The 22,677-nt window shown below is 37.3% G+C and overlaps 1 protein-coding gene across 2 annotated transcripts in view; it reads left to right on the forward strand.

Moving 5' to 3' along the window:
- Positions 1–295: 295 nt before the first annotated feature.
- The window catches only part of TFEC (transcription factor EC), a 106,107-nt gene continuing 83,725 nt past the window's right edge, over positions 296–22,677 (forward strand). For both annotated transcript variants that reach the window (XM_040550370.1, XM_040550380.1), the window contains exon 1: positions 296–538. In XM_040550370.1, coding sequence (XP_040406304.1) covers positions 338–538 — 201 coding nt within the window. In that variant the 5' untranslated portion in view covers positions 296–337. The remainder of the gene's footprint in view (positions 539–22,677) is intronic.

Raw genomic sequence — 22,677 nt, forward strand, 5'->3', positions numbered from 1 at the left:
TGTACCTAATCCCAAGAGACTGGTACCTGGCTTCCCTTGGAATAACAAAGTCAGTCACAAACCTCCAAACATGATTGTTAACTGAATGCCAACTGTTTCTTCTCATCTTTTTTTTTTTTTTTTTTTTTTTTTTTAGTGGTATGTTAGGGATTGTGTCCTTATGGGTGCCCTATAACCATAACATTAATTTGGTATTATATTTAAGGATTTTTTTTTCTCTTGCAGTAGTAGAGGTACATTGTGCAAGAAATTAAATTGCTGCTTCTATTTTTTTGTGTGTGTGTTTTATAGTGATTTTTTCAGCTCTGCTAATAGTGGAAAGGGAAGAAATAAAGCAATGCTGCAGGCACTGACTGGACTACAGTTTCAGCTCAGAGGAAAGCTACGGGATCAAGAGTGGACAGACAAATACCCTCAAGAAGAAGCCCATGCACGTTATTCACAGTGCCATATGCCAGTTTCACAGTATCCTGGGTTCAATGGCTTTTTTCCACTGGGAACACACTTTTCATCAGACAAAGCTCCAGCAATCTCAGAGGTACCTATATTATCAACAGACATTTACAAAACCTATTTCTGAATGTTGTGTTATCTGCACAAAGCTATTCTTAATTGTAACATAATTATCTCATTTTGAAGTGCACCTAAATGAAATCCGGGAGGGAGATGAGGGGTAGCACTGTTGGGGTTAACATTTTCTAAAAATTATGTAGGGCAAGCAAATGCTGGGTTATTAACTAACTAGGTCTTGTACACTCCTTGAATCATTAATCTCAGGATCAGCTCTCTAATGATCTAAGGCTGACAACACACTTCATCCTCCCCTTGGATAGTGGAATGGCTCTGGAGGTTTCTTTCAGCATCACACAGTGCTTCCAGGGAGCAGCTAGAGAGCAGGAGTGGGGCTGAATGCTTCCATGCCCCCTGGAAGGGCAGGCAGCTTCTCATGACACGCGGAGAGGGGGAATGCTGCCTCCTGGTAGATCTATGTCTGGCAGATGTTTTTTAGCGTCAGCCGTTCATGAATGTATGTTTTCAAGCACTGCTGTTGACAGCCTGGGGTGGTCCAGGGTTGAGGTCTGGAGTTCCACGTCCAAGGAAGAGCTGTGGGGAAGTGGCTTGGTACAGTGGTCATGGTTCTGTACACAGGTGTCGGGGCAGCATTGCATGGGCTGCTTGCTCCTCTGCCTCAACAGGGCAGGTGCAGGGTTGCAGAGCAGCCTCTCGTCAGCCACACCATCTCTTGTGAGCTGTGCACTGTGGAACTTATGTTTAAAAAACATTCCTGAACAGATCAGGTGATGCCACCATATTTCTTTCTGTCGAAATTGGAAGTAACTGTGGTATTTCAGAAACCACATGGTGGCAGCTGTTGATAAAGGCTGGTACTAGTTTGTTTTTATTTTTTTAAACTGAGGAATGCTAAACTGCATCAAGTGGAGCTGCCAAGTAGTCATTTCATAGCTGTTACAACAGGAATGTTCTGATAGCTGGATATCTGATGCATTGACCCTTTCTTTCTCATTTAGCACTGGGAAGGAAAATAATAAGATAAGGAGAGAGCCAGCTACTATCCAACCTCTGAATCCAACAATGAATATTTTAAGCCTTTGTCTGACTGCTAATAAACTTTCCCTTCAATTCTTGCCATTCCCTTTCTCTTCTGGGCTCCCTCCACTCTCCTGTTCCTCCAGTATTCCTCAATGTAGCCTGGGGAAAAGAAGTTTAAGAAAAATAATAAAGTTTTTATTTATTCCTTACAGACTTTTTCTGCCCCTGTGGGCATTTGTCTGCCTGTCTGGCTAATGTGTTGTAATGAATCTGCTCTGCCATACACATATGTATTGTCCTATCAATCAGTGAGAGGAAATGCTGAGCATGGTGAGTGCTAACAAGCACTCAGAGGGGTCAGTACACCAATGCACTATACTGGCATGCTACTTTCCCTACAGGCTGCTTTAATTGGGGGAAAATAAATCAGGCAGCATGCATCTGGCACCATGTCTTCTTGCCAGCCTGTCCACTTTGGCAAAATGACCCTCCCCTGCTTCAATTTTCAGGGCAGTGCTAACCCTCACCTGTCTCCTGCTGGAAGACAATTTCCTCCTAGGGCCTTTGGAGTCCTTGAGTTGGCTGGGACAGGTTGTGCTGCCAGAGGAGCCTGCTTGCAGAGGCTAGTGGTGACGAAAGGGTGCTCAAGAACCTGCAGGGATAGCACTTTGCAGGTTGGAAATCACATGGCAAAGAAATGGGAAAAGGTGAAGGAAAAGTAAGGAAGGGACTGTGGGGAAAGGAAAGCAAGGAGGAATGGGAAAGAGAAAATATGGAGAGGGAAAGGATAAAAGAACTGGGAGAGAGAGAAACTGGAAGGATTGATGGAATGAAAAAATAAGAGGGGAGGGAAAAAAGGTGAAGAACTAATAATGAAAAAGATATGGAAAGTCATATAGTGCTGGAGAGAAATACCAGAAATAGAAAAAAATAGTAGAAAAAACTAAATATATTCCTGTGCACAAGTCAGGGCAGACAGAAAGCAACAACTCCAAAAGAACTCAAAGAAGATCAGGTCATCAGAGGAATTTTTCAAAGACAGGTTTCAGAATTTAGACAAGGAATTATGCCCTATCCATAATTAAGTAGAAGTATTTAAGTTATATTCCTATAGACATGCTGACTTCTACACATGATTTCTTCTCATCCATTTATGGCAAGACAACATGCCATTATGGACAGACTGTCATCACTCTGTAGAAGAGTTATGTTTGAGTAAATTTTCTACCAGAGGCTTTACAGCAAAGCCAATCTGTCCTTTGTTGGCTGTCTGGAAGGTGAAAAGGGATTTGTTGGGAAGAACAGAGGAATTATAGATCTCTGAGGAGTTATAAAGTCCAAGATGGGAACTCAGGGTTAACAGCATGTAAGGGCAGACCATTATGCCTTTCTGAAAGTCCCCCATTTTCTTTGCATGCACAGAAGTTCTGCTGCTGATAAGTGTAGCATATTTGCATGGCAGTAAAATGATAAATAATCTTAATGCTGTTTTTCACAGCCCAGAGCCAGCACTAATAAGGAATCCATATTGGGTGAAGAGATACCATCAAATACCATTGAGATCATTGAGATACATTACTGAGATCAAGGATTCAGAAATATAGTAGGAAAGGGTGACCCTTGGTATTTTAGAAAAACAGTGCCAAAGGCCTAAGACAGTTCAGAATTTGATTCGTTCTGAGGCCTCTTCTTGTGACACAAAACCAGCATCCTGATTAATTTCTGTTTTGATAAAGGACAGTTACTTATACTCTCCAGAAAGGTGAATCGACCTCTAGAAGTGTCAGGGGTAATTAAAGAGATGTCAGATTTTCTCCTGCAGTACCTACAAGCCATATAAACAAAGCAACCTTGGCTTTAGCAAACATCTGGACTAGAGATTGCGTAAGAAAATCCAGAGGAATGTAGGATGGCATTTGTGACTCGAAAAGTGTGACTTCTGCTCTTGAATGAATGACAGATGAGGTGAAGGGCAACGTGTGGTGAGAAATGCCATCCTTCAGTCAGTAGGAAAAGGCCAGGTTCCCACTGTTCGTGATTACACCCTGCTGCCCTTTTCTGAAGAGTGTTCCAATATCCTAGTCAAAGTTCAGCTTGGATAATGACTAGCAACACCTTTTAAATGAAAAATAATTTTCTTTAGGAATGGCTTTTATCAAATATTAGTTTTGGTGGAAATGTTAGTGTCCTTTCTTCTCGAAGCAAACAGACAAAGCAAACTAATTTTGTAGTGTCTTCGATCATCACTTACCTTGTTCCCTCCCACATCCTTTAATGGATACTTTTAAGTGGAGGTTACATTAGAAAAAAAATATAATGTATATATTATATATGTATTATATATATTTTATATACATAAAATGTACACATGTATATATCTATTAATGTATATACTAATGCATATATACATTATAATATGTATAATGTGTGTGTATACATACATGTACATATATACACTTTCTCCAGCCTCTCCCTTCTCCATGGCATGCCTCTGTTTACAGTGATATACTGTGTGGGTGGAGGATTGTGCATGTCCTTTGTAATGACCACTGGCATCTTTTAGGTAAAAAGAGCAATATTATATATTGTAATTATCATTGCTAAAAACAGAAGTAATCATTAACATATAAACATTCAGTACAGATATTCACTGGTGATAAGGTGTTATGACTGGAAGAACTCTATTGTCATGGTAGTATTTTATAAGAATTAACAAGTTATTCATCATAAATAGCACAGGAATGGTTGATATGGGACTTGCTTAAGAACGAATGTAAGAAAGATAAAGTGGCTTATGGAAAATTGATCTCATCAATATAAGTTTTGATCTGGTTTGATCAGATTTCAGATTTGGTTGATAGAAGTAAGATTGTTAATATAATATAATCAGGGTTCTTCAAGGTGTTTGATTAGTACCTGTGGCAAAAAAAAATTAGCTTGCCATGCAATAATTGGATTAATAAACTGAATAACTGACAGTTGTGAAAATGGATTTGGAAAGGTGGGATCATTGTTTGTTTGGATATAGTCCTTTGGAATAGCACAAGAATGAGTTCTTGGCCTACTGCTACATAAATACATTATCAACTAATGAAAACAGTTTATATGTGTAAGTGACGTCATTTCTGGAGGACTGGAAAAGAATGCAGAAAAACACCACTGGTGTAGAGTAGTATGGGTCTTTTTAGACTGTGAGCACAACTAAATAGTGTGTATTTTAATGAGAAGTAAACAGAACTGCACCTCCAGAAAATGAAAAGCTCTATTGGTCTATAACAAGGTGGTGAACTTTGTCCTGGGACCCTGTAATTTCATTAAGGACCTGGGAGTCAAGGACCTTGATCAACTGACAATGAGTTGTTAGCACAGCACTGCAGCTAAAAAAAATTCTTAATGAATTAATTAAACTGGTATATAAAAATATATACGTAGAAATAATTTGAATAGGACCATGGTTTGCTTATTAGGGGATGGTCAGATCATTACTAGATGCTGTGTCAAGTCAATTCAGTAGGAAACTTAAAAAGTAGGAAATTCTTTACTGTGAGGGTGGTGAGGCACTGGCACAGGCTGCCCAGAGAAGCTGTGGATGCCCCATCCCTGGAGGTGTTCAAGCCCAGACTGGATGGGGCTTTGGACAACCTGGTCTGGTGGGAGGTGTCCCTGCCCGTGGCAGGGGGGTTGGAACTGGGTGGTCTGTAAGGTCCTTCCAGCCCACACCATTCTGGGATTCTATGGTGAGAAGGTAAGAACTAGACAAAGAATCCAGAATTTTTTTTACAGCATAAAAAGATCTACGTTATCATGAAAGGTTTTGGGATCACCATCTGTTTAAGTAGTGTAAATTGAAGTTTAAAGGAGACCTGCTGAAAATCTGCCAACACATGCAGAGACACCAAAACATTGAGAACAGGCTTTCTAGTATACACAGCAAAGGTTCACAGGGGACAGTGGTTGGAAGCTGAAGCTGGAGTCTGATTAAAAATCTTTTCACCTGTTTTCTGACATCTACAAGGTATGTATTGAATAGATACTTTCCCACAGTTTTCAGTGAGGCCGAACTGATGTTTGCCTGCATATACTGGAAAAAAATCTGCATAAGGGTCTGTCTGTTTACCAGTTTAAAGTACCCACCCTACTGTGAACTTCAGTATGGTCTGCTAGAGAGAATAATACTATTTCAGTGACCTGGGAGACTGAGGAGTCTGGGATGTAAGCTTCTCATGAGCAGATCTGTAAATGGCTACATTTCTGTCTGAAATAGTTGTTCTAAAGCTGCTTGGGCTTAATTTTAATAGTCTTAGAAATTTTATGTAGGCAAACTACCTGAAAGGGAGAACAGAATGACAGTATCTTACCACTCCCACACATATAGATCATTTGGAAGCATGAAGATGCTTTGTATATCCAAGAACATCCTTTTCAGATCCAAGTATATATCTCACCTGTCTCTGCAGGCTTTGTAATATCATGGTAGGTCTTTGCTGTAGGCCACAACTCCTGTTTAAATGAAATATTATCTGCACACAGCAACATACAGATACTTAAGTTAGTATAGACCACCTGTCTATATAGTCCAAAATGCCTTCCTTGGGATCTCTCCTACATCTAATACAAGTGTCTAAATGTGAACTAGATGCCTGAGTAACTTTTTGTGGGCAGTGGGACAAGCAGACCTTTTAAGACCCAATTTGTCTACTTTATCTTAGGCATTTACATTCAAGTAAGATGGATTGCACAATCAAAGTGCCTTTTCCCCCTGTTGACTGAAAAAAAGTCTAGATAATTAGCTTGGATGTAGGCATCTTCATTTTCTCATACACATGAAGTCAAATGAATTCCACCTCTATGTGTTTTGCTTCAGAGAAAGGATAGAAATCTTGAACCTTTTTGATTCCACTTTAAAATTAGCTTATGAGCTGATGCTTGAGGGTTAAAATTTAATTTTATGTCAAATTACTGCAAGTAAAGTAATTGAGGTTATTATGCTTTTTAATTCTTCCTGAACTGTTTGCTGAAACAGTATGTAGCAGCACAGCTGCCTGTATTTTCACTAAATGTACATAGATTTTTTCATGGCAGTCTTTTGAAATATATTAGTTTTTAGTTTTATGTACTATAGTTTTATTATTTTTAATGCAATATATTTATTATTGATATTAATAAAACCTTTTGTTTAGTATTGATATTTATATCATGAGAAAAAGTATATAGAGATGAGGAAAGGTGGAAATGAGGTGAAGGGGATCAGAAATGAGAAGGAAAATGGAAATGGGAAGGAAAGCAAAACACATTTTGGATGATCTGGTAAGAGGAGGAGTAGAATAGATAGCAAAAGATACTGGTAAGTGTGAAATAAATAGATCTGCGTAGGATCCTCAGGCTTACTCATTATTTTGTAGACTTTTATAGTCTCTCTTCTCTTCTTCTCCTTTTCAAACTTCACAGACTTCATCTTTTTAACCTTACAGTGTGTAAAGTCCACAGTCTCCATTCTTCCTTCCATATACCTCATCATTTTTGTCATTTTTGTAGACCTTTTTATTTTCGCTATGTCTATTCTTGCACACACCTCTTCACATCTGAGCACAGCTGTTGACCTACTTCTGTGTGATAATTCCCATAATATGAAAATCACTGATGTCTCTGCTACTGAGAGAGTAAGTTCAGTGGGTCCATCACCTTCATCAGTTGAAGAAAGCATTAATGCTGGATCACGTTGACTCAAAATTAGAATCAGAGGTAACAATTCTCTAAGGACTTGAAGCTGTCTACTGTTAGGATGGCTCAGTCTAAAGAGTTGTGATTCTTTGTATGAAGGAGGACAAGAACTGTGGAAGACAGGTCTAAGAAGCAAAATAGTCATGCTTTAATCACAGGGTCTCTTGATTCCTTCCCATGTATTCTCAGCGCAGAGCCTTGAGCAGCAGTGAGATGTCTGTCCACACTTGTACAGTTATGTCCATATGTCCAGGACATTTCAAGGCACTGAAGTCATCCTCTCAGCAACTCTTAGAAGAGTTCCTGGCATAGTTTTGGCCTGTGCCAACCTGTGCTTTTCCTCAACAAGGTTTTGAATTTATAAGGTCCTGGGACAGTTCATAATTGGCATTTTGCTAATAGTTGTGCTTTTGTAGAGGGTAAACTATTTACTGACATACATACAGGCTCTTCCATGACTTCTGGGCTCAGTGCCCACAAACATTCCCAGGCATATCAATTTTATGAATAAAGTTATATCTTCCCCAAAGAGAGAAAATGAATCAGCTTCACTAGCTTGCAAAGCAGATTAACATCTCATGAAATACTGGCCCAGGACTAACAGGAATCCCAGCTTGCTGTTGACTTCAGTGGAAAGGTAGGAATCATGACTGGAGTTAGGAGTTCAATAAGTCTTTACTTGACAGTTATACTAGTCCTGAACTGACAAATGGCAGCCAAGCAAGAAGTAGTCAAACTGAAGGGTCACCAGGGAAAAAAGTGCTTTGAAACAGACATGCTAGTCTCTATGGCAAGGGCTATAGTAATTGAATTTTGAAGACCTTACTGTTGAGATATTAAGTATTATTCACTGCATTAGTAATTATATAACAGATGATATTAATGGTTCTTATGCAAGTGTTTGTTAAACCTGTAATTCAGATTTAATGAATAACCAATGGCCTTTGTTGTAAAGAGACAGAAACCCACACTTCATTTGTGAGATTAATCTTATTTAAAGCAAAAATTCTCTCTGAATAGCTGGTGATATTCAGCCTAAATTAGCATCTGCTGAAGTGAGCAGTTGAGCTTCATCTGACATTTATTAGGACAAATGCGTAAAGGCTGTGCTGTGGCAATACCATTTAATTGTCAGGGCAATTAGTTGCCACTTTGGATATCAGAATAGCTGCTGAGTTAAAAAAAAAAAAAGGGGAGGGGGGAAGAAACTGTTGGTTGTTATGAAGACCCAGCAGAAATGGTTTCATTTTTAACTGGAAATTGTGTCTGAATTTTATATTGCTCATAAAAGTGAGAATCTGATGACATAGACTAGACCCAGGCATAACAGAGAAAAACTAATCACTTTAACAGTGGTTGGTCTTCTTTTTGCGACTTCAAACCAACGCCGACTTTTATAAAAAAAAATGTAAATCACTGAATGCTAGGGGCAAAGTCCCTCTAGTATTTATGGTTCCCTTAGAAAAATCAGGAGTATTTATTTTCTTTTCTACTGTATTAATATATTAAAAATAAAAAGCCTTGTGTCCTCATGCATTATTCTGTAAGCCTTAGCTCATTTGCTCAGTTTCTGTAGATCTCCTTAAGCAAATCAGATGTGCAAGTTGTCCAACAGTTTGACTCTTATCTCTTACTATACAAGCTTTCTTATTTTGAAAACTACTCTAAAGGTTATACTCTTCTAATATACAAGTAAACTGACTATCGCACAAGAGACTCTTCAACTGCCCTCATTTATTCCTCTTTTCCTTCACTAATGGTTTCTGAAGATCTTTGCAATCAAATGTTGCTTATCTGCCATATAGAGTTACCACAGCAGAGCCAGAAAAAATCCTTAATGGAAATGAGAGTCTGTTTAGGTCAAGACTCTGATCACAAGTGCAGTGTCTGGAAGCCTGTACTCTGGCAGCTTGTACAATGGTTGGCCTTTGGATTAATACAGGAATGCAGGGCTACAAGTCCTTTAATCTTCATGAAGAATGACAACCATCTCTAAATGGCTGGAGTCTCTGTGTTGTGTGTTCATCCCTCCTTCTTCTCCCCTCCCCACCAAAGTGGGATTTGTTGGTTCCAAATCTATCCAGATCAACTTCTATAGCCTGACTTTTTCATGTGTTGGTCAATTCTGTATCTGGACAAATCTGAGAAGGTGATTAAGTGTTTGTTTTATAAAGGGGGCATTTAAAATGTAACTCAAGGAAGACAATAGTGAGGTTTTGTTTGGAATGTGCTGGAGACCTCTGGGCTATGTTGTCATTCAGTTGTCGAATTCAGTCGAGGGAGAGTTTTGCTGTCTCAGCTACCATTTACAATCCCTGGAATGGTGGCAATGGGTCTCACACCTACCTTCAAAGCTATTTCTAACTATCCCCAAAAGCTTAGTATGTTTTTACCATGACAGATGATTCTGCCTACCTAAATGGCCTGTCTACTTTCTGAGCACTGCTAGACAGGGTTAAGTTCATTTAGATCTATATTGTAAGTGAATTAACTTCTGTACATTATATGAATATCTTGAACTTTGGAGGCCAGCACTTCTTGGAAAAAAAAATACTGTTTCATAGGTAGAACATTAAAAATATCTGCTATGAAAAGAAAAAAAAAAAAAGAAATGAAAAACAAACCAGATCAAATTTATATAATTTTGCAATTTATAGATCATTTCAGATTCATTTCTTTTATTGGAGTGAGGGGCAAAGAGGTTAAGATGAGTGGAATCTCTGGATAGTCTCTACAGGTGGTTGAAATCAGACTGAAATACAAATGAAATAGTGTCAAGATGTCATGATTTGTTTATGATTACCCCTAGTCCAACAAAACAAGGTACTCTGATGTGCTGCCATGGGTAGCCCGTATGAGTTGAGGTATCTATCTCTAAGTCCATTACAGTGCTGCCGCTCCTTTTATTGCCAGTTGAGTTGTTCTAAACTTTTGCTGATCTCTGGGATGTTGTGACCTGGATTACACAGTCTTTCCTCTTATTTGGTGTTATTATATCCACCTCCATTTTTTTTTTAATTCAGTAAACTTAAATAAAAACTAGTTATTAATAACCTGAGTAATCAGATTTACTTTTGGAAGTAAAGCTTTTCTTTTGGGGAGTTCTTATCTGTCATAATATTAGGGCTGGATTTTGGAAATATGCAGCCACTTATTTACAAATTTTCTTTCTGGGTCTATACTCTTTTGAAAAGGGGCATTTAGTGATATTCAGGTATTTCCTGAAGTGCATTCTTCCAGAAATGAAGAATATGGTTGTTGTCTACAAAGACTTATGCCCAATATTTGGCTTGATATCTCCACTAGCTAGGAGGAAATAAAAATATGTGTGTCACTACCACCTGTCCTGGTTCACAGCTGGTTCTGGATCTATGTAACTGTACTTCATAAGTGCTCCTATATAAGTTTCTGATGAGGAAAACAAGATGTAAATGTTTCATAGTTGTCTCTGAGAGAGGATACAGAAAGCAAATTTTGATTTGACAGAAGGAATTTTTAGGACATTTCAATTTTCTCTCAGAAGTCAAATGTACTCCCTATCAACTGAAAATATCTTCAGTTTGGGGAGAGGTATCACAAGCTGTAGAGGCAGATAACCAAAATACAGTGAAAATGAAGTGATTCATTGCCCACAAAAATCAGATACAAAATAAAAAACAAACAACTCGGCATGGATAAATGAATACAAGAATTCTCTAGCGATAGAATTCTCAATCACCTGCTGTTCAAAACTGTGGTCTAGAAACATAGCTTTAGTCTCCATGGCACTTTCCACCTGCAAATGGGCATATTTATCCTTTCTCAGGAGACAGCTATTTGAATGCAATAATTTGGATCTGTGGGATTGCTTACATTTCAAAGAGCTGAGAACCATGAAAAGTCAGTAATGGAGAAAAGTGTAATGGACAGAAATTGCTTCGGTGCTCTTCAAAGGAGAATACCTGTTGTGAATAGCAGCAACGTTTTCTAGTGTCCATAAAACTAAAGGAAGAAAAATTTACTGTTATTCTCCAGCCATGATAGTTTTCAAAGCAAGGCAACCAGTAGAGGTTGTCAAGAAAGCAGACAAAATAACAACAACAAACAAAGCAAAACCAAACCAAACCAAACCAAACCAAACCAAACCAAACCAAACCAAACCAAACCACAATGACCCCCACATCTCTAGCATTCCACATCCACTTATTTCACCCAGGACTGCATATTTATTTTGAGATTAATTTTGTACATGTAGTGTACATTTGCCAAGCTCTTTTTTTCCTATTTAAATCTTCAGTTCCAAAGCTATGTTTTAATCCTATTACTGCTAATTGAGTGAAGTCTGCAGTCTTTTTGAGTTAGGTGAAGTTCAAGTTGTAATTGGTATCAAAGAAAGACACAATGCAAGAACTGAATATTAATATTTAACTCTTGCCATTTTATTATTTCCACTTGAAAATCACAGCAGTGGTTAAAAGACCTTTTTATGAATTCAGGAGGGTAGTGAATTGGAGACTATGGGATGAGATTTTTCATTCATGCAGCAAGATTAAGAAAAATTGCTTTGTAAGACGTATAAATGAAATATTTTACTGGTGCCCAGTAGTACTGGTTATAGCTACAAGTCTCTTGGTATTCCCATTATGAAATTTTGCATGTAGGTTAAGTAGCTGCACTGCAAAATTTTGCTCAAGGCTAATGCAGAATACAAGATTCTAAGCCAGGAGCTATTTTGTTTTATGTCTTGCATTTAGCCCTTTGCCCTTGGCCCTGGAAAGTGTACCAATTTTGGATAACGTTTTGGGCTTGAGTACTTTTTAAATGACTGTAGGTTTAAAGCAGAACATCTGGTAAGATATACATACAGTCATGGATTAATTGCTTATGACTGAAAATAAGGACAAAGACCACCCAGGACAAAGACAACCCCTTTGATTTCAGACCCGTAAACAAGTTCATTTGTTTGCCTAAAAAGAGTTGTTCAAAGAAATGAATGGTTAATTTATCCAGAGATTATAGAAATTAAAATAAAAATGGCCACTGATTTGGTGGCTTTGGAAATAATTTTTATCCTTAATGAAAAGAATATTTGGAAAATCGGTTAAATAGGAAGATCTGTAAGTTTTATTTTCTCCATTACTCTGACTTTTTTAAGAACTGGGATTCACAGGTTCTTGCTTTTATCATACCCACTGTGCATATTTACCATTGTACTCTTTGAATTGCTGTAATCAATAGCTATGATTTTTAATCAAACTGGATAGAAACCGCAGCAGAGGATTCATTCCAGCAGCATGGTAGCAGCAACTATAGTTCTCAGAACTATATCTTCCTGAAATATCACTAATATCACAAAAAAACAATGATTGAGAGGAAGAAAAATGATAAGAAGCAATGCTGGAAGCCAGAGTAAACAAGCAAGAGATCAAAACATAGAAAGGGAGAAAAGAAAAAGAGATGAAAAATTGGGCAGAGAGAAAAAAATTGAAAACAACAGAGCAAAAAGAACACAGCTGGAAATACTGCACCTCCATCATCTACTTCACATTAGGTGGGACAAAATGTGATAATTGTTGTTTATTCTTTTTCTACTGAAATTGTTGTCCATCATATGAACTCTGCAGACAGTCTAAGCAAATCATTTGGCCAGAACGTGTAACTTGCAATGACAGCAAAGCTGATTCGAGTGAGATATTTGATTCTAAACACTCGCTCTGTGAATTGTGATTTTGGATCAATGTACAGATAATTAAAGCTGTTTTTTATTATTATTTCTATGCTAATTTTTCATTAATATTTTATGTTATTTTCCTGCAGAGTTTGTTGCATTGAAAAACCTTGTGAGGTCAGACCAAAACTCTGGTCCATTCAGATCTGATCTCCAGAACAAATCTCAATGTCTTTCTAAAACAAATGAGAGTTTTTTGTCTTTTTTTTTTTTTTTTCTGACAAAATAAACTGAAACTAAAACTGAACCACATGATAAATATGACCTTTTAACATTCATTTGTGCTTTTACAAATCATAGGAATATTTCTAAAGAATAACAGACTCCTCATTTTGATCATACCTTAATCATAAATAATTGAAATGTGTCCTTTTCATTGGAAAAAAAAATGTTGTAAGAGTCAAATTGCAGTTACAGGCCAAAGGATTTGAATAATTAGAAGTAAGTTGCACTGTATCTTGAGACAATCTATGATGTCTAAAACATAAAGAATGAAAAAATTGGAATTTACCACAACCATTTCCAACTGACTTAGTGAGAATCTAGTCTCCAAACAAAAACAAAAACAAAACATCCACTTTATGCTACTGAAATTGTGGATTTTCTGCTTTAAATGTTAAGATTAATAGTTTTAAGACATTTCACATAGAGTGCCTGAAGTATGATCCAGTTCATCTGAACTCCAAACTTTATTCACTGAATTTTTGCTTTAGTTAACAATAGCTTTAGAATAAAAAAAAATCAGTTCATACCTTTTGGTGTTTGGGCTCATTGTCTCCAGCATCCTTTCCGATCTAGTTATCTTAAGTAATTGTCTGGCCCCCACTGACATTCTGACGACATAGATAAATTTTAAAGTCTCACTCCTCACTGTCTCACCATAAGGAAGGTGTCACATTTTACAGGTGAAAATTTGAGATAAAGAAACACAGATTCAGTTTCTCAAAGTTTAAGGCTTAGCCTCCACTAATATCTGAATGGATCCAGATTTTTAGCATGTAAATATTAGACATCTAATTAAAGTTATTTGCCCAAATCCCTCTCTGTGATCAATGGCCAGAGATAAGTACTTCCAGAGGAAAATCAATAATTTCTTGCCTTTATAAAACATATCTCAGGGTGTCGAAACGTGAATCACACTCTGGAGGTCTTTTCTCTTGCCATTGTCCAAAAGATAGACTTTTCTTAACTTAGACGATATAGCTCTCTCTTAAAGATGAATGTCACTTATGATGAATGCTCAAAATTATCCAAGGACCCATACTCAGGGAGAAAATTGAACAAGACTCTTTGAAGTCTTTGTGTAGCAGGTAACCACTGAGTCATTCTTGCAGCCCAGGTGATCATCCTTCCAGACAGTCAGTCCTCTTCTCTTATATCCAGGTCAAGCACCAAGTCTCTTCTACCTTTAATGTCAGCAATACTTCATTTTTCACAGCAGGCTCAGCACCTACTACAACAAATACTGCTCCACAAATGACTATGGGATGCTAAAAGTCACACTTTAGGAAAGTGGTATGGGCAAATTTGTGATCTGCCTGACAGTAAGCTCATTTTACAGCTTTCTGCTTCTCTCACTGGTAGAAGTAGGGCACAACTGAAGGCAAATGTGATGCCTTTCCATATCTAATATAAATTATTTCATGTTAGATGCTGTGTGTTCATAATTCATAATTTAAAATGTTTTCTACAGTAGTTTAGCAGTAAAACAAATGTAGCTTCCCTGCAGGCTGCTAAGAACTGCCATCCACAAACTGAAAGACCTACGACCAATTCCAAAACCCACTAAAAACAATGTGGCTTTGCTGAGGTTTACTTTGGGTCAATAAAAGCAGCATTTTTTTGTGTGTGTGTGTGCGTTACAATAAGAAGAATCATCCTGTGTTCAAAAAGAAAAATAACTCTGAAAACATTTTGTAAACATCCTATCCAGTGATACTTCCCAGAGACTTGGTATGATTAACATACTGTGCTGACTTGTATTTTGAAAAATTATTATTAAAAATAATAAAAAATGCTATGGAAAATATTATTTTGGATGATAGGTAAAAAAACTTAAAGAATATCTTTATGGCTTCTTTAAAGCCCTGTGCCTCTGTGAATAAATTGAACACACATAAAAGGAAAAAACAAAACAAACAAAAATGCATACAAAACTTTTCTGTACTCTTATTTGAAATCTTTATACCAAGTCAGGTCTCCATGTGTACAGGGCTATTTTAAGCCTTGTACTTTCTACCAAAAGAAGTGCTGATGACATTTCAGAAGTGATTCCCTCACTGCTGTGCTACAGTTAATTGGCCACTCTTGTGATAACAGCAGTTTTCCTTTAAAAATGTGATGATCCTCCACAGACAGAAACATCTTTCTCTGCATTATGTCTATTGATTAAAAACAAACAAACGAAAAAAACACAACAATACTAAAGCACTTCTCCATGGAACATAGACTTGGAAGAAATGAGGTGTAACTGGAATTTATTCTCAAAAATGAAAAAAAAAGAGAAATAAATAAAATAAAATAAAATAAAATAAAATAAAATAAAATAAAATAGAAACTCTATTAGAAGAGATAGCCTAGCCTCTTGCCAGTCATTTTTCTCCTTATTATTCAGTATTACAAAATATATAAAACTACATATCACCCCCTCCACATGAATACATACCTGTTTAAAATATATTTTATGTGTATGTGTAAATCTGTGGAAGTGTACATAGACGTCAAAAGCTGTGAGGAGTGGCCCATTGCATAAGACATTATAAATGTGCATATGAGCAGTCAGTTAGGGCCCCCCAAATCTGCTACCTAAGAGTCTAATCTGTCTCTTCCTAATAGATCATCAATAATTTCACTGCAGACATAAAGATTCCCTCATACTTAGTACCTAGCAGTCAAACGACTAATATGTTTGCAGTTAAGGTGGTTGCGATACAGTATTTATTACATTTGCACTTTCATTTAAGAAAGGGAAAGTTAGAATTGACCCGTTTGTTATTGTTATAGAAGACAGACATTCAAAATTAAACTCCCAGATCAGGTCCTCAGGCACGGAAACCAAGTTTCTCAAAAGTGTCTAGATGACTTAGAAATGCAATCTCCATGACTTCAGCTAATCAATGAGTCTCAAATTATGCTACAAATTGGTGAATCTCTGTATTTTTTTTCATTCAGCTGTGCTACCTAAATCTCTCCGATGTGTCAACAACATTAATGTATTTAACCTGAACTACACTACCAAGTATTGTATTCTGCAGTGATTTCTTTCACAGCTGGAAGATGAAAGTGGATTTTCTTTACAGCTTTATTAAGCTCCTCTGAATATAAGCATATTCTTAGACTGTTATCCAGTTTCCCTGCTACCATTGTTGGCTGCATGCAGCCATTTGGTTTATTGGCTTTCTTTACAGCTCTGAAGTGCATCGTGCACGTTAGTTCTTTCATAAATATCCATTCACAGAAGAAAGAATTTTTCGAGGTGAAGTTTTAATGGTAGTCTTCAAGACTTAAACAAATATAATATACATCTTTCATGAAATATGTTTAATTAATGAGACAATAAAATTTCTATTGCTAGTTGCTAGTCAGCAATTAGATCACAAAAGACATTGACAGTACGTTTGAACAATTCCTAATACTTCGGAAACTTAATGGTTAATAAGATTTGAGCTTGAAAATCCGTTTTAGCTTTAATATCTGATTTTCATTTTTTTTTCCTCCGGTATTTTTAATATCAGTGTTTTACTGCATCTTCAATACACACCCCTTGCCTAAAACCTTTTCTAACCTTCCTGACTATTTTCTACATATTAAAACCACTGAATTTATATTCATAATCATAAGTATTCTTACCTTTCAGTTAATGTTAACATTAGAGAGTCGTTCCACAAGAATTCTGCACATTATGAGAAAAGTCAATGTTTTTTCAGAATGATGAGTTTTGCTTATTACTTCTGTGTCGTCTCACCTTCACATCCTTGCAGATACGTGCTCTTGTAGCTTGTAGCTTTTCTGGGACTCAAAGGACATCATGGTGACTCCCTAACTCCTCTGAAATCAGTTGAGAATTTTGTATTTTTGGTACAGCCCCCAAAATTCTTTAAAATCAAATTAAATAAATATATTTTATTTTAATTCTTGTAAAGGAGTATACCATGGAACTCCAGTTTTTCTGCTGTGATCTCCCAAGGGGAAAAAGTTAGTGGTGCTTCTTTAGCTTGTGTTGTATTAAATAAATGAGAGCCTATTGAATAAGCTTCATAGTGAAGCAGTGTTCCAGGTGGTTCTGTTTCAAAGTGGCATCCATCACTTTTCCAAGGGCAGAAATATTTGATCATTTTAATACAGCTTCCTAAAAAACGTGTCATTTTATGATGGCAGTTGCCACCTGTTTGCTCATCATCAACCTTTCTTTTCTGCCATCTCAATAGCTCTTGAGCCTGCAGGCCAATTTCAACAGAAGTGCCTTCAGGTGTTATGAAAATCCACAAGTGGGTAATGGAAAAAAGCATAAATTGTACCTGGGAGAGGGAAGGCCCTTAACGACTCCACCAGGTATGCAGAGACATGAGTGTGGGCAGTCATCATGCGTGGGACCATGGGGCTGCTGCTGAGAAGCCCAGGTGCTGCCAGCTCCCTTCCCAGGGAGAAAATGTGAACACCCCTTGGAAGGTGCTGTGTGGTGGCTGTGAGAAACAGTCCAAAATGGGGGATCTGGGAAAGAAAGCTTTCAAGGGAAGTATAACAGAAATCTGCAAGAAGTACTGTATTGTTTTCACTACACATAGAACAGCTTGTTAATATGCAACATTCAAATTATACTGTGTATATATAACTTTGTCATGATATAAGGGGTGACTGCTATATTTTATTTATATTTCTTTAGCTCTTGCTCATTTTGAGGCTGATTGTCTGTGTCTATTTCTGTACTGCAGGTTGTTAAGGCAGGGTAACAAATCAATGCTTTTGACTTGTGTGTTGAATTTTGAGCCAGGCTTTGTATTTAGTTGCTATGCTTACAATGTTCCCCACATGAAAATAGACATCCTTTTCCTCTGAAAACTTGAAGTGCCTCATTTACTTCATCAGAGTGCTGTGCAGTGCAAAAAGTTCATTGAAAATGTCATTATCTCCTCTAATGCAGAGAAGTAATTAAAAATAATAATAACAATAAATTCCTGTAATTATGGTTCAGGGCAAATTCATAACAAATGGTGATATTTTAAAAGCAGAAAAGTAGGCTTTTGCCACTGTTAAAATAAGATATCCTAGTTATTAGCTAACAGAGAGGATCTGAAAACAAGATGCAATTGCCAGGTAAAAAGCTCAGTTTCTGAATCAGTTTACTGAAAGAAGAAAGATGCATTAATGTGACTTGTTTCCGAATCATATAATGTCCTTGCTGTATTTAGCAGACAGCTAACTTTGGACTGCAAGATTTCAAATTAATTTAATAAGTTTGTTATAATCCTTACTGTATCTCCTTTAATGTATTACTGAGTAGATATTTAATTTGTTACCACTTTGGAAAACGAGGCAATATTAGCCTAATAATGCACAGCTTATACAGGGGTCAGAAACTCAGGCTTAAGTCCAGTAGGGTGCATAATCAATATCTGCATGCAGTTAGGAATCTAGTTGAACATAACTTGGATTTTTTTTTCCAAGCAGTTTTGCTTCTGCTTGTGCTTTGCTTCAAGTTCAAAGCAATTGCTCTTGTAGGATATCAACCCTTATTTCTGTTCTTTGCTTTACTGAATATCTAGTGCAAGTTCAGCTTATATCATTGCTCTTGGAGGCCCCTTATTAAAGTGTTCTGAATTAGGAGTTAAATATTAATCTGTAAACTGCAATAAACCTATTCACATATGAATTTCTATTCTTCCATACTGCTTTATTTGTAGAGAAATTTTATTTGTAGAGAAAGAAGTCTAGGAGACTTACAAACTTACCTGCCACACATCAGATGAGATCTCTGAAAGACCTCTGCATTGGTCTTCTCCTATTGAAGTTATCAGGAATTGCTATTGACCTCAGCAGCACAGCACTTTCAGAAGCCTCAGCCATGACTGAAAGAGGTTGTTGTCAGAAGTTATTGGCTAATTCTGGTTTCTTCAACCAGATCAGGGCCCCAGTGTGCAAAGCATTATACAGATATAAGTGAACCACTTCCTTAAGGACTGTACAGCTGAAAAGGACTTTACTGACAGAAAGCATACCTTGAACTTCTAAAGACTCAATGTCAAATCCAGCAATACAGTAAAAAAAAGGTAACACTAGAGTGGAGAAGATAGCAGTAATTATTCAATACAGATACCTAAGTTGTATGTTTGTTTAATTGTTGTTGGCAACATCTTGCTTCCCAAATTAAGAAAGTAGTTTCATCTATGCTCAAAGAGCTGTTCCCTGAAATAAAGAGCTGCTCCCAGCTCTGGGGCTCACTTCAAAGATTATTATCTGCTGTTGGAGTGCAGCTGACTGCGGTTGTATCCAACTCCAAAGGCAGCAGCATGTGAACCAACCTCTCCATTATGCTCAAGTATCAGACTCATTCATTGCTTTTAGGGCTTTTCTGATAAGGCCTGCAGCAGGTTGGGCTTAGAAGTACCTCTTTGCAGGCATACTGGTGGTTCTGGAGAGTCCTGAAATCTCTCTGTAATGATGACGTCTTCCTAATAACACTAGACTTTGTGCAAAGTATTTGGGATGGGATCCTTCAGCATGGAAAACTGATATTTAGAGATTCATGAAAACATCAAGAAATTATTTGGTGCAGAGAGCCTGTTTGTTCTCTGCCGTCTTGCCCCAGAAGTAATTTCATCCATGCTTTAAATGCTCTGATGTAGTTCAGAAGTGGAGCATAAACAGGTATGGTTGGACACCCCTTCAGCTGGGGATTGTGTGATATTGCTTTAATTTAGTAGCAATGCAGGTACTCATGCCAGCTGCATTCTTCAGGTGAGAGAGGAGAAACCAATGGAAGAAAGCAGCTGCATGCAAATCTGTGGACAGTATTTTTAGTGAGCAGCTCTCTGAAGTTAGATCCTAGAAGACCAGAGCTTCTGTTAGCCCCCTCTATGTCATGAAGATGTTCCTCTGCACAGCTGCTGAGGAACAGTATAGGGTGGCTCCCCCTCTGATATATGTAGCAACATGAAGGGATTCAGAGGCTGTTTCTTCCAAAATTAGTTTTCTAATTTATGGATTTGACATAAATCTTTATCTCTTTTAAGGAATAATTCTTTGGGAATATTTCAGCCTTTTGAACTTTTATCTCTATAGTATCACAAACCCAAGTCTCCACCACTGTTTCAAAGTGCTTTTCTGCTTTAGCATTAGATAACATTCTCTTATTTCTATAATCTGCCTTCATTTTCAGATATTAAAAAATTACTGTTCTTTGAAAATAAATAATTCAATATCTTGATTCCCTAAATAAGTCATTAATGACAAAGAAACCTTAGGTCTGTTTCATGAGAAAAAGTCTAGTCATGGAGTGTGTAAGATTCATATTTTATGCTTGGACACAACTATGTAAAAATAAGTTACTTCACAGAACTCTTTGTTATCATTTTAGTTTTGATGCTAATGTAGCTTATGAAACCAAGTTTGAGAACAAATGCTTAATAAGTATGTATTAATGGATGATGAGTTTTGCATTAGGCCAGTCAACAGGTCAGAGTAAAATGTGAGGTTAAAGACAGCATTTTATTTAGACTAACAAAGATCTTTTGCACAGCTTCCACCTGAAGATGGAGCTTGAGTGGTTCTGAATACACATGCAAAATATGACTCATTTCACAGAACTATTATTAATAACTTTCCATTTGGACTTTCTGTATAGACAAAAAAACACACTATCTTAAGCTTATTTAGATTCTTGTGGCAGAAAAATGAAATCTATAAACAAACTTTCTTTAATCTTCCTCAGCTGCCTTATGCTCCTGGGTGTTTTACAGATTCTTATATAAGACTCCTGTAATTATTGAACTGTTCTTTTGACCTGGTTGCTTGAAGGATATTGGATTTCTGTTATCTGCAAATGGAGATTAGCAGTTAGATCACCTGAAGTGCTAAAACACTGCTTATTTTTTTAACCAGATTTATTACAAAATCACTTTTTTTTTTTTTTTCTAACTTTGACTTCAGCATTTCACATTTAACTCATTGTAATATCTGTTCAGTATAATTCAAGGAAGACATTCTCTGGGTAATATTTTATTAAGCACTCTTATGACTGCAATACGATATTATAAACAAACTAGTTTCTCTGAAAAACAATAATTAAATAGCTGGATAATTACTTAGGTGCTTAATACTATGGTTTAAAATAATCCAAGCATGCTCTTTATGACTGCTGTTTTCTGTTAATCTCACTGATGACTTTCCTAAAGAACCTCTTGTTCTGTGCATACTGAACCTCAAAGTATGCTTTGAGGACCCAGTTTTGCCACATTTCTTTAGCTTCCTGCTTTTCAGACAGAGTCCTTGATCTTACGGTTCCCAGCCACATGGTAGTCACTGAGGAGCTAAAAATACTGAAATTGCCTGCAGTGGAAGTACTTAAAAAGTGGGGTGTACAGAATTACAGAATCAACTAGGTTGAAAGAGACCTCCAAGATCACCACGTCCAACCTCTGACCTAAACTTCTACATCTAAACATTTAGATGTAGAGCTTAGTGATATGGTTTAGTGGAGGACTTGTAGTGTTAGGTCAGAGGTTGGACGTGGTGATCTTGGAGGTCTCTTCCAACCTAGATGATTCTGTGATTCTGTAAATATCTTTTAAAGACCTCCAGGGATGGTGACTCAACCACTTCCCTGGGCAGCCCATTCCAATGCCTGACAACCCTTTCAGTAAAGAAGTTCTTTCTAATATCCAACCTACACCTCCCCTGGTGCAACTTTAGCCCATTCCCCCTTGTCCTGTCACCAGGCACGTGGGAGAATAGACCAATCCCCACCTCTCTACAGCCTCCTTTAAGGTACCTGTAGAGAGCGATAAGGTCGTCCCTGAGCCTCCTCTTCTCCAGGTTGAACAATCCCAGCTCCCTCAGCCGCTCCTTGTAAGACTTGTTCTCCAGACCCCTCACCAGCTTTGTTGCCCTTCTGTGGACTCTCTCGAGCACCTCGATGTCCTTCTTGTAGTAAGGGACTCAAAACTGAACACAGTACTCAAGGTGCAGCCTCACCAGAGCTGAGTACAGGGCAACAACCAGTTCCCTAGTCCAGCTGGCCACACTAAATGTGCCTAAATGTGAATTGGCTTACGCCTCTTCTGTTTTGTGCCCTCGCATTCTTGTCCCAGACTCCTACTTTTCTAGAGCTGTAGGAGTAAGGAATGTGGGTATCTGTGGCAGCAAAACAACAAGTATAGAATTAGTGGCCAAACTTATGAAATGGACATCTTCTTTCCCATTTTGGATGAAAATGAAAAGATTGCTGTTTGTGCATTTTTTGGAATTAGAGGTCCATGAACTGAGATTGCAGCCTGTGCTTTGACCTCACAGAACAGAAAGTTTTCCATTTTTTGTATTCTCATGATTCCTTTTTTCTTATGAAACTGTGGACATGCAAATATTGCAAGCATTAAAATCAGTGAAGGAATATGATTTTTTCTTTTTGTTAACTACAAGACTATTTCTAGAAATTCTCTATTAAGATATGAAGAGATCTATACTTCTCCATTTAACAAAGGTCC

Source organism: Cygnus olor, chromosome 1, assembly GCF_009769625.2.
Source record: "Cygnus olor isolate bCygOlo1 chromosome 1, bCygOlo1.pri.v2, whole genome shotgun sequence".
Classification (NCBI taxonomy): domain Eukaryota; kingdom Metazoa; phylum Chordata; class Aves; order Anseriformes; family Anatidae; genus Cygnus; species Cygnus olor.